This window comes from Calliphora vicina, chromosome 3 (assembly GCF_958450345.1).
Source record: "Calliphora vicina chromosome 3, idCalVici1.1, whole genome shotgun sequence".
In the NCBI taxonomy this organism is placed as follows: Eukaryota; Metazoa; Arthropoda; class Insecta; order Diptera; family Calliphoridae; genus Calliphora; species Calliphora vicina.
Window position 1 is genome coordinate 57,854,589 of NC_088782.1, and position 20,211 is coordinate 57,874,799.

Sequence of the window (20,211 nt, forward strand, 5' to 3'; positions counted from 1 at the left end):
ACGCGATAGTCTGCTATCAATGGCTGTCAAACACAAACAAAATGACGCATCTTGACAGGAGTCAATTGACAAATGCTTGTTGACAGGAGCAGTGTTTCCCTTCCAGTTAAGAGCTGGTGAATTCAAAAAGACGCGGACATAAAAAAAACGAAAAAAAGTCAGCAAAACTTTAAAAAAAAAATTCGTCGCAAAAATTTCTTGAACTAATGCCCGTAATTTCAACAAATTGATTTGAAATCAATATCTATGGGCAAAAATTATCAAATATTTTTACTCATTAAGTAACTAAGCACTGATTCATATCTATTTGTAGAAATTAAGGACGTAAAGGAAATACCCGATACACATGTTTCTTGTAGATATTTTCAGGTACTATTTAAATTTCTTGACATTCGGGATAATTGATTTATTAATAGTAGGCCGGAGGTCAGCTTTGAGCCCATGTAAATACAGGTTAGGTTAGGAATTATTTTCAAAATAATAAGTTTCATGAAAATACATGAATTGAGAAAAACATATGCTCTCCTTAGTTCACCGAATGTCACGTGTGACTTATGTTCTTCATTCCATGTCATTTGTATTGTTTATTAAATGCATTAAATGAGAAAGAACATTTAGATCATGCAGCTGACCATGACCGTATGGTGTTAAATTACTTTTAAAGAATACCGTTTGAAAAGTTATTGTACAAATGTATTAAAAATAGAAAGTTTATATAGAAATTCATTCATATAGTAAATATCATTAGAAATTAAAAGTGGCTACGTCAACACATTTCTAATAAATTCTGTTAATACATCTATAGAAAAACATATAATTATTTAACTTTAAGTTTCCAGATTTACGAAACGATGATATTGGCTCATCCCAACACTTTGGTCACATTGCAATGGCATAACATGACAAAGTTCTGTTTGAGTATAGCCTTTTTTCTGAGAATATTTTCCTGCACGCATAGGAAAAATATAGTTGTACATGTGTACCATAACCAATCGAAAATTTTTACAAGTTTTTCAATAATATTATGGTCACTGTAATAACACTTTCCAACAAATTGAGACTTTTTGATTGGAACATAATAGCGACCCTATACTTCTGAAAGGCCATATTGAATAGATCATTTTTGTATAATAAACTTATAGTCCAGCTGGTCTAAATTTTTTTACAGTGGGTCAAAGTTTTAATTTTTTGATCGAAGGGAGCATTATACTAATTGAAAACAAGTAAGAAAGTATGGTCGGTCAAGCCCGATCATATAATACCCTACACTAATTAAATGAGCAAAATCATTTTTCTCTTAAAATTTCAATAATTTATTTTCGTGAATGAATTTCGGAAGAGTGCTATGATGGGAGCTATGACTAATTATGGACCGATCGCCATGAAATTAGATCATGTTATTTACAGTGACGGACAATACAATAGAATCACTACATATGAATTTGATTAAAATTTGTTCATTATATATTAATGCTCATAACGTAAACAATAAATAGAAAAAAACAAAATAAAAAAATAACACATTCTTATGTTAAAAACGATGTCAAATCTAAAATACTAAATAAAATATGCGACATTCAAATAGAATCAATCAGTCTTAAAATGATTAAAAATAAAAAAATCATCATAAGAATTCGTTGTTTTCTTAATATTTTGTTGCATATCAATTATTTCTAATAACAGCATCAAATCTTTTGGGGATTGAATTTAACAAACTTTCGCATGTAGATCGGGAAATTGCCTGAATTTTCTGCCAAAGTTCTTCCTTGTTTTTCAATTTTTCAGGTACGAGTTTGTCTTTTACTATTTTTCATGGGATTTAAGTCTGGTTATTGAGACGGCCATTCCATAACATGAATTTTGTTATATAAAAAACATTTTTTGCCAAGACCTGATGTGTGCTTTGGGTCATTATCTTGCTGGAAGAGCCATTTTAAGGGCATATTCCATTCTGCATGTGGCTTTATAACATTCTCCAAAATATTTACATACAAGTGCTTATCCATATTTTCTTTAATCCAATAAATTGGACCAACGCAATACCAAGAAAAGCATCCCCATATAATAATATTTCCCCAACCATGTTTAAACGTTTTTGGTTTTTGCCTTTTGGACGTCTAACCCATGTCTTATCATCACTACCAATTAAATTAATGATCGTTTCGTCCGTCCACAACACATTTTGCCACTTGTTTATATTTTCTGGCCCACACCAATCCTTATGATTGCTCCTAGTTTTAAATGAAATATTGATAGTGATTCTACTGTAATGTCCGTCACTGTATGTCTATATGAAAGTTATTTGCGTTGAATTTTATGTTTATACCAACTTTTTGATGAGATTTATGCTCGTTAAAGTGATTTTCGGAAATTGGCTTTATATGGGAGCTATGACTAATTATGGAGCGATCGCCATGAAATTAGGTCGTGCGATTCATGTCTATATTAAAGTTATTTGTGTTGAATTTTATGTGTATACCAAAATTTTTAGGGGATTTATGCATTTTAAAGTGATTTTCGGAAGCGGGTCTTATATAGGAGCCATGACTAATGGCATGGACCGATCATAATAAAATATGGTGAAATGAATTTCGTAGATATAAAACTTATTTGGAGAAAAATTTGTGTAGATACCTATATAAATTAAACATTTATGACCGATCAAGTCCAACTTCGGGAGGACATTTGCATGAAATAATGGACCGATTTCTGCCAGTGTCAATAGTCCTTAGGCCGAACAAATTATATGTACCAAATTTGATCGAGATATCTTCAAAATTGCGACCTGTACTCTGCGCACAAGGTTTACATGGACAGCCAGCCGACCAGCCAGCCAGACGGACGGACGGACATAATTTAATCGACTCAGAAAGTTATTCTAAGTCGATCGGTATACTTTATGTTGGGTGTCAGACTAATATTTTTGGGCGTTACAAACATCTGCACAAACGCATAATACCCTCCCCACTATGGTGGTAGGTAGGGTATAAAAATGTTGTAAGTTAATGTCTAAGAGAATTCTTGTTGTCAGAGTTATAATGTGGTATTTCATGGGGATAATTTTGGAAGATCTTAAGCCTGTAGCTCCTCTCTTTAAGGGTAAATTTTAAATTTTTTTTCGAGAAAATCAAAAAAAGTCCTTTCAGAAAGGACATTTAAGGATTAAAATATTCTACGAAAATTTTATCCGGAAAATTTCAGTGGGGGTCTCCAAAGATACCAAAGTTGTAAATAAAGCTCTTTACGCTTAATTAGCAAAATTACACTCACCTTGGGTCTCACATTTTTTAAAAAAAATCAACAAAAAAATCTATTTATGATTCGAATGAGCTGATATTTAAAATATAGGTAGGTTATCAGTTTTAGGTCAAGAGCTTTTTAATTTTGCCTGGTGGTTAGAAATTTTTTTTCAGAATTATAGCGAATAGAATAGCGATTCTGTTCCAAAAATGCTGTTGCACAGTGTAATTTATACGATTGCGGCAACCATAATATATTTGAGTAACCATTAACATGTTTGTAGCAATCAAATATATGATTGTAGTCATTAAGCATATGTTTGTGGCAACCATTTCTATGATGTAATACTTCACCATATTGTATTGTTGTGGGATTATGAACATGATTGTTATAAACATTATTTATTTACTTCAACCATATACATGATTACTATAATCATGTGAATGCTAACTAAAACATACTATGGTCCCCGCAATCATAATATTGTTAAAAGACTTGTAAAAATGTGGAAATAGTTAAGGATTTCTCAGGGTGATTCGTATATTAGCATTAATTTATCAAATATGTAAAATATTGTAATTTGTTTATGTATTATTTGTTCTATGTAAAATAAATTTCATCTTCCCTTAAATTCCATTTTTAAAAACTTTTATTTTACCCTTAAATAAATTAAATACATCCGCAGTTATTAATTAAATTTATGATGTGTTATTTAAACAAATTAATAATAAAAAAAACAAGTGAGTAATGAAGTGTGATGGGAATTCTCTTTGTGTTTGCAGTTTTTAGTCTTGTGTAACTCAATTACAAGTAATAATTTACTATAAACAACCTTCTTAATTCGCTACTAACTATAGCATCCTTTATTAACAGTGATTTCGCACAGTGGTGTAGATTGAATGGCAATAAACAATTTTTATTTATTATTCAATAATTATAATTTTGTTATTTAGAGGTGTTAATGCTTAAGTTTTAAATAATTTTTTTGATAACAATTACCCAACAAAAAGTGGACTTGCGTATTCAAATATAAAATAAAGAATGTGGGGTTAATCGACTTGTCGTCTCAAGCATCCTTACATGCGCTAGAGGAAATAAAACTATCTCAGAACTAACTCATTGATTGGTTCATTTGGGAATAGGGGATGCTTTTATTTGTAATATTTTATATGTAGAGGACCTGTTACTTTAATATAATGTTATCTTAGGAGGGGAAAATTTGCACCTTTTAGACACTTTGTGAAAAAGACGGATTTGTTCTATTTAAAATTCCAATTTTAATTTCTAACCACTGTGTATCTTGTTATATTTGTGAAGGTATAAAAGGAGCCATATAAAATCTTTCTTACCTCCAATCGTGCGCAGCAAATCCTGGACAATTTGTTATGCATTGTTCACACCGTACACCATCCTCTACTTCACGTATAATGACACCCTGTAAGTAAAAAAAAATTAAAAAAAATTACTTTAATTACTCATAATAACAGACCGGTATATTTACACGACAGTCCTCCTAAAAGGGAACACAATCACACGTTAAGAATATGAGAGAAGTTACAGTGCAATGTTTGATGAGGACTGACATCATAAATGTTTAAAAATAATATTAAAAATTATTATTATTATGTAAAAGGACATGTAGCATAAAATAGTAAGTAGTAGATGGCAGCAACAAAGGAAATTTAATTATTGTATATTACATTGTGTTAAATGTTGTCTTGTCATGTAATGTGTCAGTACAGTAGGAAAAAATAACAAAAAAAATATATATATTTGGAGAGCTATTAACGTATGAGTAATATCGTTCTATCAAAACAAGTATACTCATGAATACTACTATAAAAAGACACTTCCCATAGATAACTGTCTATAACAGACAGATTTCTCTAGAAAATATTCTATAACAGAGAGTTTTCTCTAGACACTTTTCTGTATAAGACAGCCTTCAATAGAAATTTGTATAGAAAATTGTCTACAGGAGACTGTTTTCTATAGAAAATTGTCTATAGGAGACTGTTTTCTATAGAAAATTGTCTATAGGAGACTGTTTTCTATAGAAAATTGTCTATAGGAGACTGTTTTCTATAGAAAATTGTCTATAGGAGACTGTTTTCTATAGAAAATTGTCTATAGGAGACTGTTTTCTATAGAAAATTGTCTATAGGAGACTGTTTTCTATAGAAAATTGTCTACAGGAGACTGTTTTCTATAGAAAATTGTCTATAGGAGACTGTTTTCTATAGAAAATTGTCTATAGGAGACTGTTTTCTATAGAAAATTGTCTATAGGAGACTGTTTTCTATAGAAAATTGTCTATAGGAGACTGTTTTCTATAGAAAATTGTCTATAGGAGACTGTTTTCTATAGAAAATTGTCTATAGGAGACTGTTTTCTATAGAAAATTGTCTATAGGAGACTGTTTTCTATAGAAAATTGTCTATAGGAGACTGTTTTCTATAGAAAATTGTCTATAGGAGACTGTTTTCTATAGAAAATTGTCTATAGGAGACTGTTTTCTATAGAAAATTGTCTATAGGAGACTGTTTTCTATAGAAAATTGTCTATAGGAGACTGTTTTCTATAGAATATTGTCTATAGGAGACTGTTTTCTATAGAAAATTGTCTATAAGAGACTGTTTTCTATAGAAAATTGTCTATAGGAGACTGTTTTCTATAGAAAATTGTCTATAGGAGACTGTTTTCTATAGAAAATTGTCTATAGGAGACTGTTTTCTATAGAAAATTGTCTATAGGAGACTGTTTTCTATAGAAAATTGTCTATAGGAGACTGTTTTCTATAGAAAATTGTCTATAGGAGACTGTTTTCTATAGAAAATTGTCTATAGGAGACTGTTTTCTATAGAAAATTGTCTATAGGAGACTGTTTTCTATAGAAAATTGTCTATAGGAGATTGTTTTCTATAGAAAATTGTCTATAGGAGATTGTTTTCTATAGAAAATTGTCTATAGGAGACTGTTTTCTATAGAAAATTGTCTATAGGAGACTGTTTTCTATAGAAAATTGTCTATAGGAGACTGTTTTCTATAGAAAATTGTCTATAGGATACTGTAGAAAATATATAGAAAATTGTCTATAGGAGACTGTTTTCTATAGAAAATTGTCTATAGGAGACTGTTTTCTATAGAAAATTGTCTATAGGAGACTGTTTTCTATAGAAAATTGTCTATAGGAGACTGTTTTCTATAGAAAATTGTCTATAGGAGACTGTTTTCTATAGAAAATTGTCTATAGGAGACTGTTTTCTATAGAAAATTGTCTATAGGAGACTGTTTTCTATAGAAAATTGTCTATAGGAGATTGTTTTCTATAGAAAATTGTTTATAGGAGACTGTTTTCTATAGAAAATTGTCTATAGGTGACTGTTTTCTATAGAAAATTGTCTATAGGAGACTGTTTTCTATAGAAAATTGTCTATAGGAGACTGTTTTCTATAGAAAATTGTCTATAGGAGACTGTTTTCTATAGAAAATTGTCTATAGGAGATTGTTTTCTATAGAAAATTGTTTATAGGAGACTGTTTTCTATAGAAAATTGTCTATAGGTGACTGTTTTCTATAGAAAATTGTCTATAGGAGACTGTTTTCTATAGAAAATTGTCTATAGGAGACTGTTTTCTATAGAAAATTGTCTATAGGAGACTGTTTTCTATAGAAAATTGTCTATAGGAGACTGTTTTCTATAGAAAATTGTCTATAGGAGACTGTTTTCTATAGAAAATTGTTTATAGGAGACTGTTTTCTATAGAAAATTGTCTATAGGTGACTGTTTTCTATAGAAAATTGTCTATAGGAGACTGTTTTCTATAGAAAATTGTCTATAGGAGACTGTTTTCTATAGAAAATTGTCTATAGGAGACTGTTTTCTATAGAAAATTGTCTATAGGAGACTGTTTTCTATAGAAAATTGTCTATAGGAGACTGTTTTCTATAGAAAATTGTCTATAGGAGACTGTTTTCTATAGAAAATTGTCTATAGGAGACTGTTTTCTATAGAAAATTGTCTATAGGAGACTGTTTTCTATAGAAAATTGTCTATAGGAGACTGTTTTCTATAGAAAATTGTCTATAGGAGATTGTTTTCTATAGAAAATTGTCTATAGGAGATTGTTTTCTATAGAAAATTGTCTATAGGAGACTGTTTTCTATAGAAAATTGTCTATAGGAGACTGTTTTCTATAGAAAATTGTCTATAGGATACTGTTTTCTATAGAAAATTGTCTATAGGAGACTGTTTTCTATAGAAAATTGTCTATAGGAGACTGTTTTCTATAGAAAATTGTCTATAGGAGACTGTTTTCTATAGAAAATTGTCTATAGGAGACTGTTTTCTATAGAAAATTGTCTATAGGAGATTGTTTTCTATAGAAAATTGTTTATAGGAGACTGTTTTCTATAGAAAATTGTCTATAGGTGACTGTTTTCTATAGAAAATTGTCTATAGGAGACTGTTTTCTATAGAAAATTGTCTATAGGAGACTGTTTTCTATAGAAAATTGTCTATAGGAGACTGTTTTCTATAGAAAATTGTCTATAGGAGACTGTTTTCTATAGAAAATTGTCTATAGGTGACTGTTTTCTATAGAAAATTGTCTATAGGAGACTGTTTTCTATAGAAAATTGTCTATAGGAGACTGTTTTCTATAGAAAATTGTCTATAGGAGACTGTTTTCTATAGAAAATTGTCTATAGGAGACTGTTTTCTATAGAAAATTGTCTATAGGATACTGTTTTCTATAGAAAATTGTCTATAGGAGACTGTTTTCTATAGAAAATTGTCTATAGGAGACTGTTTTCTATAGAAAATTGTCTATAGGAGACTGTTTTCTATAGAAAATTGTCTATAGGAGACTGTTTTCTATAGAAAATTGTCTATAGGAGATTGTTTTCTATAGAAAATTGTTTATAGGAGACTGTTTTCTATAGAAAATTGTCTATAGGTGACTGTTTTCTATAGAAAATTGTCTATAGGAGACTGTTTTCTATAGAAAATTGTCTATAGGAGACTGTTTTCTATAGAAAATTGTCTATAGGAGACTGTTTTCTATAGAAAATTGTCTATAGGAGATTGTTTTCTATAGAAAATTGTTTATAGGAGACTGTTTTCTATAGAAAATTGTCTATAGGTGACTGTTTTCTATAGAAAATTGTCTATAGGAGACTGTTTTCTATAGAAAATTGTCTATAGGAGACTGTTTTCTATAGAAAATTGTCTATAGGAGACTGTTTTCTATAGAAAATTGTCTATAGGAGACTGTTTTCTATAGAAAATTGTCTATAGGAGACTGTTTTCTATAGAAAATTGTCTATAGGAGATTGTTTTCTATAGAAAATTGTTTATAGGAGACTGTTTTCTATAGAAAATTGTCTATAGGTGACTGTTTTCTATAGAAAATTGTCTATAGGAGACTGTTTTCTATAGAAAATTGTCTATAGGAGACTGTTTTCTATAGAAAATTGTCTATAGGAGACTGTTTTCTATAGAAAATTGTCTATAGGAGACTGTTATCTATAGAAAATTGTTTATAGGAGACCGTTTTCTATAGAAAATTGTCTATAGGTGACTGTTTTCTATAGAAAATTGTCTATAGGAGATTGTTTTCTATAGAAAATTGTTTATAGGAGACTGTTTTCTATAGAAAATTGTCTATAGGTGACTGTTTTCTATAGAAAATTGTCTATAGGAGACTGTTTTCTATAGAAAATTGTCTATAGGAGACTGTTTTCTATAGAAAATTGTCTATAGGAGACTGTTTTCTATAGAAAATTGTCTATAGGAGACTGTTTTCTATAGAAAATTGTCTATAGGAGACTGTTTTCTATAGAAAATTGTCTATAGGAGACTGTTTTCTATAGAAAATTGTCTATAGGAGATTGTTTTCTATAGAAAATTGTTTATAGGAGACTGTTTTCTATAGAAAATTGTCTATAGGTGACTGTTTTCTATAGAAAATTGTCTATAGGAGACTGTTTTCTATAGAAAATTGTCTATAGGAGACTGTTTTCTATAGAAAATTGTCTATAGGAGACTGTTTTCTATAGAAAATTGTCTATAGGAGACTGTTTTCTATAGAAAATTGTCTATAGGAGATTGTTTTCTATAGAAAATTGTTTATAGGAGACTGTTTTCTATAGAAAATTGTCTATAGGTGACTGTTTTCTATAGAAAATTGTCTATAGGAGACTGTTTTCTATAGAAAATTGTCTATAGGAGACTGTTTTCTATAGAAAATTGTCTATAGGAGACTGTTTTCTATAGAAAATTGTCTATAGGAGACTGTTTTCTATAGAAAATTGTTTATAGGAGACCGTTTTCTATAGAAAATTGTCTATAGGAGACTGTATTCTATAGAAAATTGTCTTTCACATCTCTAGGGTATCTGAATATCTATCTATTCTATGTTTATATTCATACTTGTTATCCTCTGTCTACAACGCTTAATCAATAATACATAAAAACCTTCGTTAGAATATTTTTTTTTTGGATTTATGTTATTTTTTGTTTGTTCTTTTCAATTTAGATCACATTTGCCTTTTGTAGTCAGATTCCTAATTCTTGGTTTCCTTGGCTTTTGCTTTGGCTGTGTGTTCGTTTCAGTTTCATTATTAAATGCGGCTCAAATCACAAGCGTAACAACAATATTCTTTGCCAATATTCAATGCCAAAGACGAAATGTCTAATAAGTACAAGCAAACAACACCAGCCACTAGACAACAACCGCTTTATTTTTTTTAATTTTCAAAGCATTGGATTTTTTTCTATTAAAAAAAAAAGAATTCACAGATAAATAAATAAAAAAACAAGTAAGAGTGCTATATTCGGCTATGCCGAATCTTATATACCCTTCAGCTTTGTTGTGGATGCATTATTATTTTTTATAATTAGTATATATGTATGTATGTACATTGCCCACTTTCAGCGTACAGCATCCTAAATTTATCAAGAACACAAAAAACAACAACAACGCCAAACGAAAAAACACCAAAAGAAAAAACAAAATACGCAAGCCAATGAAACCAACACACGTCCAAACATACGTTTAATTGTATAAAAAACAACAACGCCAAAAGAAACAAAACACACATACGATTTGTTGCTTTTTTGTCCAAACATACGATTTGTTGCTTTTTTGTCAAAAAACCAACACACAACCAAACAAACGTTTAGTTGTATAAAAAACAACAACAACGCCAAAAGAAACAAAACACACAAAAAAACAAAATACGCAAAGCATGCACAACCAAGCATACGTTTTGTTGCTTTTTTGTAAAAAAAACCAACACACAACCAAACAAACGTTTAGTTGTATAAAAAACAACAACAATGCCAAAAGAAACAAAACACAAAAAAAAAATAAAATACACAAAACTTGCACATCCAAACATACGTTTTGTTGTTTTTTTGTCAAAGCATGCAATACATTGTGTTTTTTGATGAAATTTTCAGAGGTTGTCTCGGATTTTTGCTCATATCTCCGTTATTTATGGACGGATTTTGCTGATTTTAAATAGCAAAATTCTCGAAAGTATGTCTGACAGAATTGTTGAAGATTTGGATCCCGGAGATATCTGGGGCCTTCAGAAAATTGATTTCAACAGACAGACAGACGGACAGACAGACAGACAGACAGACAGACAGACAGACAGACAGACAGACAGACAGACGGACATGGCTTAATCGACTCCGCTATCTATAAGGATCCAGAATATATATACTTTATAGGGTCGGAAATGAAAAATGTAGAAATTACAAACGGAATGACAAACTTATATATACCCTTCTCACGAAGCTGAAGGGTATAAAAATGTATTACTTACGTTTAAATGCACAAGAAAATTCCAACACAATGATTTGAAATGTTCAGATGTATGTTTGAACGTATTTAGTACTTGTAATTGTAGCAAACAACCTGATACTTCATCAGGAATGGAAAATATAGATTTTCAAATGTTTAATGACTTAGACTAGAAAGACTTTAGCAGTTTAATATAAAAGAAAACTAAGAAACAATATCATGTACTGGATAAATTTACAATAAATAAAACTTAACATTGACATTCCCCTCCCTGACTCTCTCTGATACTTACACTTATAGACAAAGAGAAAAATATTGTTATTCTTATTTTTAGCAAAAAGAAAAGACAACTACAAACATGATTTTTATTGATGTTTTTTGTTGTTGTTGCTCTTGTTAAAGCGGCACCATTTATTGTCAACCATTTAACCGGATGTAGGTCATCGATTTTTAGCGTGAACTTTGAACGGAAATTGTGCCGTCAATGTGCACGATAGAAAGACTTATAAACACATAAACACATGCAAACAAACAGAAATACACGCAAAGACAATTGCAAGCGAAATTAAAATGAGGATGCCAGCTTGTTATTACTAGACGAGATGTAATAATCCCAAAGATATCTTAAGATGCAGCTATGTTTACAAGTTTTTAGGGAATTTTTATTTGTGAAATTAAATTTGTTTGTAAAATTCGCATTCTTTAGTTTGAAATGTTTATTCTTTGTTAAAATCTTTTAAATCGTAGTCAATTTTGGATCCACTTTTAGCCACTTTTGCTGATCTTTAGTAGCAAAAGTATAAATAAAACATTACTGAATCTCTACTGAAAGGGAAGCAATTAAAATTTGATCCAGATATCTGCTCAATCGGTCATTAAATGGCACAGATATAAACGAAAACCTATTTCACACCTTTTTTATTCCAACTTAGCCAGATAGCTCAAAAATACATTTGTCTGTTAAAGATCCCTCAGCAGATTTACGTCAAGATATAAAAAAATCGTTTACATACAATTAAATTCCAAAATTTAAAAAATGAGAAATTCGAAAAAAAATATTCCAATAAAGTAAAACATCTGGCATCTTTAGTATTTGTGCCAAATAAATATATAAACTGTAGTTAAAACGTGAGAACATTTATTAATATTAGGGATTCAAAATTTTCTATAGAAATTGTCTAAAAAAAGAAACTTTTCTATAGAAAACTGTCTCTAAAAGACATTTTTCTATAGAAAACTGTTTCTAAAAGACATTTTTCTATAGAAAATTTCTATAGAAAAGTGTCTTTTCTAGACAATTTTCTATAGAAAAGTGTCTAGAAAAGACACTTTTCTATAGAAAATTGTCTAGAAAAGACACTTTTCTATAGAAAATTGTCTAGAAAAGACACTTTTCTATAGAAAATTTTCTAGAAAAGACACTTTTCTATAGAAAATTTTCTAGAAAAGACACTTTTCTATAGAAAATTGTCTAGAAAAGACACTTTTCTATAGAAAATTTTCTAGAAAAGACACTTTTCTATAGAAAATTTTCTAGAAAAGACACTTTTCTATAGAAAATTTTCTAGAAAAGACACTTTTCTATAGAAAATTTTCTAGAAAAGACACTTTTCTATAGAAAATTGTCTAGAAAAGACACTTTTCTATAGAAAATTTTCTAGAAAAGACACTTTTCTATAGAAAATTGTCTAGAAAAGACACTTTTCTATAGAAAATTTTCTAGAAAAGACACTTTTCTATAGAAAATTGTCTAGAAAAGACACTTTTCTATAGAAAATTGTCTAGAAAAGACACTTTTCTATAGAAAATTGTCTAGAAAAGACACTTTTCTATAGAAAATTGTCTAGAAAAGACACTTTTCTATAGAAAATTGTCTAGAAAAGACACTTTTCTATAGAAAATTGTCTAGAAAAGACACTTTTCTATAGAAAATTGTCTAGAAAAGACACTTTTCTATAGAAAATTGTCTAGAAAAGACACTTTTCTATAGAAAATTGTCTAGAAAAGACACTTTTCTATAGAAAATTGTCTAGAAAAGACACTTTTCTATAGAAAATTGTCTAGAAAAGACACTTTTCTATAGAAAATTGTCTAGAAAAGACACTTTTCTATAGAAAATTGTCTAGAAAAGACACTTTTCTATAGAAAATTGTCTAGAAAAGTCACTTTTCTATAGAAAATTGTCTAGAAAAGACACTTTTCTATAGAAAATTGTCTAGAAAAGACACTTTTCTATAGAAAATTGTCTAGAAAAGACACTTTTCTATAGAAAATTGTCTAGAAAAGACACTTTTCTATAGAAAATTGTCTAGAAAAGACACTTTTCTATAGAAAATTGTCTAGAAAAGACACTTTTCTATAGAAAATTGTCTAGAAAAGACACTTTTCTATAGAAAATTGTCTAGAAAAGACACTTTTCTATAGAAAATTGTCTAGAAAAGACACTTTTCTATAGAAAATTGTCTAGAAAAGACACTTTTCTATAGAAAATTGTCTAGAAAAGACACTTTTCTATAGAAAATTGTCTAGAAAAGACACTTTTCTATAGAAAATTGTCTAGAAAAGACACTTTTCTATAGAAAATTGTCTAGAAAAGACACTTTTCTATAGAAAATTGTCTAGAAAAGACACTTTTCTATAGAAAATTGTCTAGAAAAGACACTTTTCTATAGAAAATTGTCTAGAAAAGACACTTTTCTATAGAAAATTGTCTAGAAAAGACACTTTTCTATAGAAAATTGTCTAGAAAAGACACTTTTCTATAGAAAATTGTCTAGAAAAGACACTTTTCTATAGAAAATTGTCTAGAAAAGACACTTTTCTATAGAAAATTGTCTAGAAAAGACACTTTTCTATAGAAAATTGTCTAGAAAAGACACTTTTCTATAGAAAATTGTCTAGAAAAGACACTTTTCTATAGAAAATTGTCTAGAAAAGACACTTTTCTATAGAAAATTGTCTAGAAAAGACACTTTTCTATAGAAAATTGTCTAGAAAAGACACTTTTCTATAGAAAATTGTCTAGAAAAGACACTTTTCTATAGAAAATTGTCTAGAAAAGACACTTTTCTATAGAAAATTGTCTAGAAAAGACACTTTTCTATAGAAAATTGTCTAGAAAAGACACTTTTCTATAGAAAATTGTCTAGTAAAGACACTTTTCTATAGAAAGTTGTCTAGAAAAGAGACTTTTCTATAGAAAGTTGTCTAGAAAAGACACTTTTCTATAGAAAATTGTCTAGAAAAGACACTCTATAAAAGACACTGTCTATAAAAGACACTGTCTATAAAAGACACTGTCTATAAAAGACACTGTCTAAAAAAGACATTTTTCTATAGAAAACTCTCTAAAGCAGACTCTTTTCTATTGAAAACTGTCTTTAGACTATTGGTCTGATACCTATAACAATTTAATTTTGAATTATCCATATTGTGCTCCCTAATATTTTTACATACTCCATACAAACAATTTTAACAAAATAAAATCTGCCTGAGATTTTTTTTATCGTATTTTAACACAAAAATAAAAGCTTCAACAATAAACTACAAAATACTATTTATGTAGAAGACAAAAATCCTTACAGTTTACCACTAAACGTCGAACAGAATAATAAGATTTTTCTGTATAAAGGAACTAGTGAAATGAACTATATGAAAATGACAACCAGCTTTAAAGGACTTGGAAAATGATGTTTTAATTTTTAAAATTACACACTCAACTGAGGCATGATTTTTTTATGGTAACATCCCGCAAAGAACGTGACTTAAATAAATTTAAAAACAGAAAAATATTTGCAGCTACAAATAAATATATATGTCTATAGTAGACCTCACACAGACTGAACTCAATTATAAAAATTAAACGCTGAAAAAATACCAAAAAACCAGGACACTGAATGTAGGAGTAGGAGCTGATAATCATGTAGACTGTCGACATGTCAGTTACCAAAAAAAAATAGCATAATAAGGACAATTTTGAGGTATTTTAAATATATTATGGTGCAGCATTTTAAGTGGTTAAAGAAGTGTAAGGGGTAATTTTTTACCCCCTTGTTAAATGTTTCAATAGTTCATCTAAACCTCTCCTCCTAGCCCACGTTGTTTAGCAATACAGCTTAAATTATGTACCTACATTTAAAGTACTCTTTAGAAAAAGGACACTTAATGCATTTTCAAATAAATTATATTTCATGTAAGTACAAGTTTTTACATCGTTTTAGTTTTACTCTATAAAAAACATTGCTTTAGTTTTCCACCCATAAAGAGGACACTCGAAAAATGTCTGTTGAAAACTAAACTATTGTATGAATTGTTACACGTACATAATAAATATGAATATAACAATGATTATAATGAATAAACTAAAACTAAACTAGATAAAGTACCCAAAACAGCACTTAAACGCGTAAAGATTAAAACGGCCTCCTCTTTTATTCTCTGCTAAAATAAAATATTTATTTATAACAAGGAGTTTTCACAGAAAAATAAATAGAAGAAAAAGAAACCTTAAAAAAAAGTTACAAAAATGTATGTCATACATTTTGGATGCACAATTTTGTTTTTCCACTTTTTTGGCAATTTGCACAAAATTTGGCTTAATGCCAAATGCAGTTGAAAAACCAATTCCATTCAAATCTGTTTTATGCTTCTCTTTTTCAACAAATCTCTATTTTTGAAATAATGGCAACAACAATTGCAAGTTATGTTATATGAAAAATAAAATGTTTTAAAACACATGCGTTCCACCACTATTAAACCAACAAAAGATTTATATAAAAAAATTATTATTATAAAATTTTATGTGGATAAAAAGGACACACATTAAAATAAAACTACAAAGAAATTACATGTATGCGGGCAAGTGCAACCATTTGGTGCCTCTACACCAGTGGTCGGCACTCATAGCCACCAGGGGCCTAACACAAATCGGTTATTTATCGATTATGTTACCTCTCCCATAACGACGCTGACATGTCACAAAAGCTGCGAAGGCTCACACAAGTATTAACAAAAGCTGGACTGAAAATTAATATAGACAAGGCAAAGCCTTCAAGAATTCATTAAATAAAATCTCTGAGTTGATCATTGCAGACGTAGAACTTTCATGAAGCTACTGGAAGGAAGATGGCGTTGTTTATATATAATGGCTGCGGTTGCAGTCGGTGATTAGTTTATCATAGGCACTATTAGAGTAAACATTAACAGCATTACCAGTGTATTCTTGTACATTATAAGGTGTGTTTTTAAAGTGTGTAATATAGGTATGTGTATTAAAAGAGAGTGTATATTTAAATTGTTGTATAAATTTAAATAAAGAGTTCTTACAAATGTTAAACTACTAAACTGCTTTTATTTGCAATCAAAAGTATCCGGTTTATTTAATGGAAATTAACCAACATTTTTAAAAGGTAAAAACGTAACAGCATAAAATCAACACTATTATACTGCTGCGAGTCCTGGAACGCAAAAACGAAAGATATCCAATCATTGCAGGTATTTGTAAATAGATATATACGTATAATACTACGAGTTTTTTATACCCTTCACCTTCGTGAGAAGGGTATACATATATAAGTTTGTCATTACGTTTGTAATTTCCACAATATAATTTTCCGACTCTATAAAGTATATATATTCTGGATCCTTATAGATAGCGATTAAGCCATCTTTGTCTGTCGGTCTGTCTGTTGAAATCAGATATCTTCGGGATCCAAATCTTCAATAATTCTGTCAGACATGCTTTCGAGAAGTTTCCTATTTAAAATCAGCAAAATCGGTCAACAAATGGCTGAGATATGAGGAAAAAACCAGGACAACCTCGATTTTTTACCTATTTTTGACCTACATATATCTGGATTAATAAGTCATTAATATAGACAATATGGATATCTAATAATAGATATTTCAAAAACCTTTGCAACGACGTATATAAGACCCATATTGGACCTACAATGGGTCAAAATCGGGAAAAAATTTTAATCGAATTTTTTTTTTACCAAAAAAAAGAATTGAAAAAACAAAAAAGAAAATAAAATTTAAAAAAAAAATTTTAAATAACAAATCGAAAAAAAAAAAATTAAAAAAAACAACTTTGAAAAAAAATAAATTTTGTTTACCTAAAAATATTTAAAATTTGTATTTTGAAGTATAATTTGGTGAAGGGTCTATAAGATTCGGCACAGCCGAATATAGCTTTCTTACTAGTTTTAGCCTCAATTCTTCTCAAAAAATATCCGATGAAATTCGAAACGTAAGTGTAATTGGATCGGACACACTCTCCGTAATGAAACATCATATAGTGCTATTGAGTGGAACCCGCAAGTACCGGCCGGTGGAGAAGGCAAATCTAAGCCGAAACTAGGAAAATACATAAAACGTTTGCCGAAATCAATAGCATTCCAATAAACAGATCCGAATAGAAGAAATCTATTGAGGTCCTATGCTCCTTTTAGGAATGTAAATGCAAAGATTATCATAGTTATGCCCAAAATATGCTCTCAGTTCGAAAGAAATAATTCTCAATTAAATTTTCAAAATCAAATTAAAGTGTGCCTCTTAACTATTCCGTTTTACAAATTAATTCATAGGCTTAATTCTTTATTACTTCAAACGTATTGAATTCATTCCTTTGTGAATTATTATACCCTTCTCCATGAATGACAAGGGTATATATAAGTTTGTCATTCCATTTGTAATTTCTACATTTTTCATTTGCGACCCAACAAAGTATATATATTCTGGATCCTTATAGATAGCGGAGTCGATTAAGCCATGTCTGTCTGTTGAAATCAATTTACTGAAGACCTCAGATATCTTCGGGATACAAGTCTTCAATAATTCAGTCAGACATGCTTTCGAGAAGATTCCTATTTAAAATCGGCAAAATCGGTCAACAAATGGCTGAGATATGAGGAAAAAAACAGGACAACCTCGATTTTGACCTATATCTGGATTTCGAAGTCATTAATATAGACAGTATGGATATCTAATGATAGATATTTTAAAGACCTTTGCAACGACTCATATAAGACCATAGTAAGTTGGAACTACAATGGGTCAAAATCGGAAAAAATATTTTTTAACCCGAATTTTTTTTTTAACAATAAACATTTTTTTGTCATAATTTTTTTTTCACTAATAAATTTGAAAAATTTTTAAAAAATTTGGAAAAACAATTTTAAAAAAATTTAAAAAATTTTTTTTTTTTTAAATTTTCAAAACTATTTTGAAAAAAATGTTTAAGTTTAGTTTAGTGAACGGTATGTAAGATTCGGGACAGCCAAATATAGTTCTCTTACTTGTTTTTTTTTATAGAATTACTGTCTTTTTGAATCATTCAAGTTTTCGTTAATTCCTTAATGAATATTTATCTCTGGTGCAGGTATATTCGATTGGATACAACCGAATATAGAACTCATACTTGTTTTCAATTCATTTTGTAAATGATTAAAAGCGAAAACAATACAAATTGAATAATTCAATATGGATTATATGTATCTAAATAACAAAAATTTAATAATTCAAAGATTGAATGAAATTTATTATGAAATTCAACAATGAATGATTTCTATTCTAAATAATTCGTTTTGTCGGAAATGGTTTTATAGAATGAATTTCTGACATTTATAAATCTGAATTAGTTCGAAGCTCTGTTTCTTTCGTAATTGTAAAAAGCCATTATCTTGGTATATTATAGTAATCACTAAGTATGTTAACCAGTAATGATATGTCATTACCAAAGTTTTAGCTTGCATTGAAGAATAATAAATTAATATTTCATTATTGTTGTAGAATTTAGTCTATAAAATTTAATTATTCACTGTAGCATTACAAATTTTAATGGCCCTGCTTAAAATACATGACAAACTAAATACTTTTACAATTAAATTATAAATTATTGAAAAGCAATTGAATTTGACCAAATTGGCCATTAAAAAAATACACTCAATTGCACATAATCACTTATGTGCATGTGTTCACTGCATATTTAGATAACAAATTTTGTGTTGTGCAGCTATACTACACCATTTCCAAAGGGAATTTTAATACTAAGCCAAGGTAGGAAAAATTAAATTTTCAAAATCAAATGAAATTTGATATTTTAACCATTCTTTTAAAGCATTAATTACGATTTAATTCATAGGCTTAATTCCGTATTAAATTCATTCCTTTAAGAATTAATTCATTATAGAATTAACTCCTTATAGAATCATTAAATTTTTCTTCAATTCAAATTCATTAAAAGTTTGCTTTAGAAAATGTTTTATGGTTAATGAGTTCTAAGCTAAAGAATTAGTCCTATATTTAAAAACGATTATTAACTGTTTTCAATGGGAATTTTCTATGACAAAGGCAACAAAATCGATAAAATTTTAAAGACAATTGTGTTGAAATTGTATAACATTTCTTTGTTTCTTGGATATGGTGTAATAAGTTTTAATAGTTTTTAATTATACTCTCATGATGGTGGTACAAACATTTTTAAATTCTTTAAAAAGCTACAGATTTTCAAATGTTAAAGGTTGCATAGATATTGCAAATGTAAAATAAATTTAAAGTTATAAGATTAAAAATGTATAAGAGTTAAACGATATAATAAATTAAGAAAATACTAGTATATCCCAATAAGCGCCATAGTCCAAAAAATTCAAGCACTTGAACATTTTGTTGGAATTTGACTTGAATACAAATGTAATTATTTTTTAAACTTGAAAAATAGTTGAAAAATTAAATATTTTTCGAACAATAAACATATGGCTTGAATTTATGTTTCCTTTTTACTGGAGAATGCTATTGAAATAACGTGTAAGTAATACAACTGTAATTCAAGTGCTTGACAATAATTCAAGACTTGAAATACACTTGCTTTCAACTTGAATTCCAGTAAAAATGCTTATTGTGATTGAAATAAATATTGAAAAATACTTCAAAGGAAATGTTAGTTTAAAAATTTAAAAATGTTTCTTTATCATTTAATAAATAAACAATTACATGCGCCCCTATCGCGAATCAACATTTCACATGAAATATTTTCCCTTTTCCTTTTTTCGTTCATCAACTTTGTTCACGTGAAAAAAATTCCCCTCGTTGTGAAATTTTTAGATGGAATTTTGTAAACAATAAACAGCTGTTACGAACAAAATCAACTATTGTGAAT

At 28.9% G+C, this 20,211-nt stretch overlaps 1 protein-coding gene across 1 annotated transcript in view; it reads right to left on the reverse strand.

Annotated features, from left to right (window-relative positions):
* Nucleotides 1–20,211, reverse strand: part of Lmpt (Limpet) — a 335,549-nt gene that overhangs the window by 197,809 nt on the left and 117,529 nt on the right. The window contains exon 3 of the mRNA XM_065502735.1: nt 4,590–4,675. Within this exon, the coding sequence (XP_065358807.1) occupies nt 4,590–4,675 (86 nt within the window). The remainder of the gene's footprint in view (nt 1–4,589; nt 4,676–20,211) is intronic.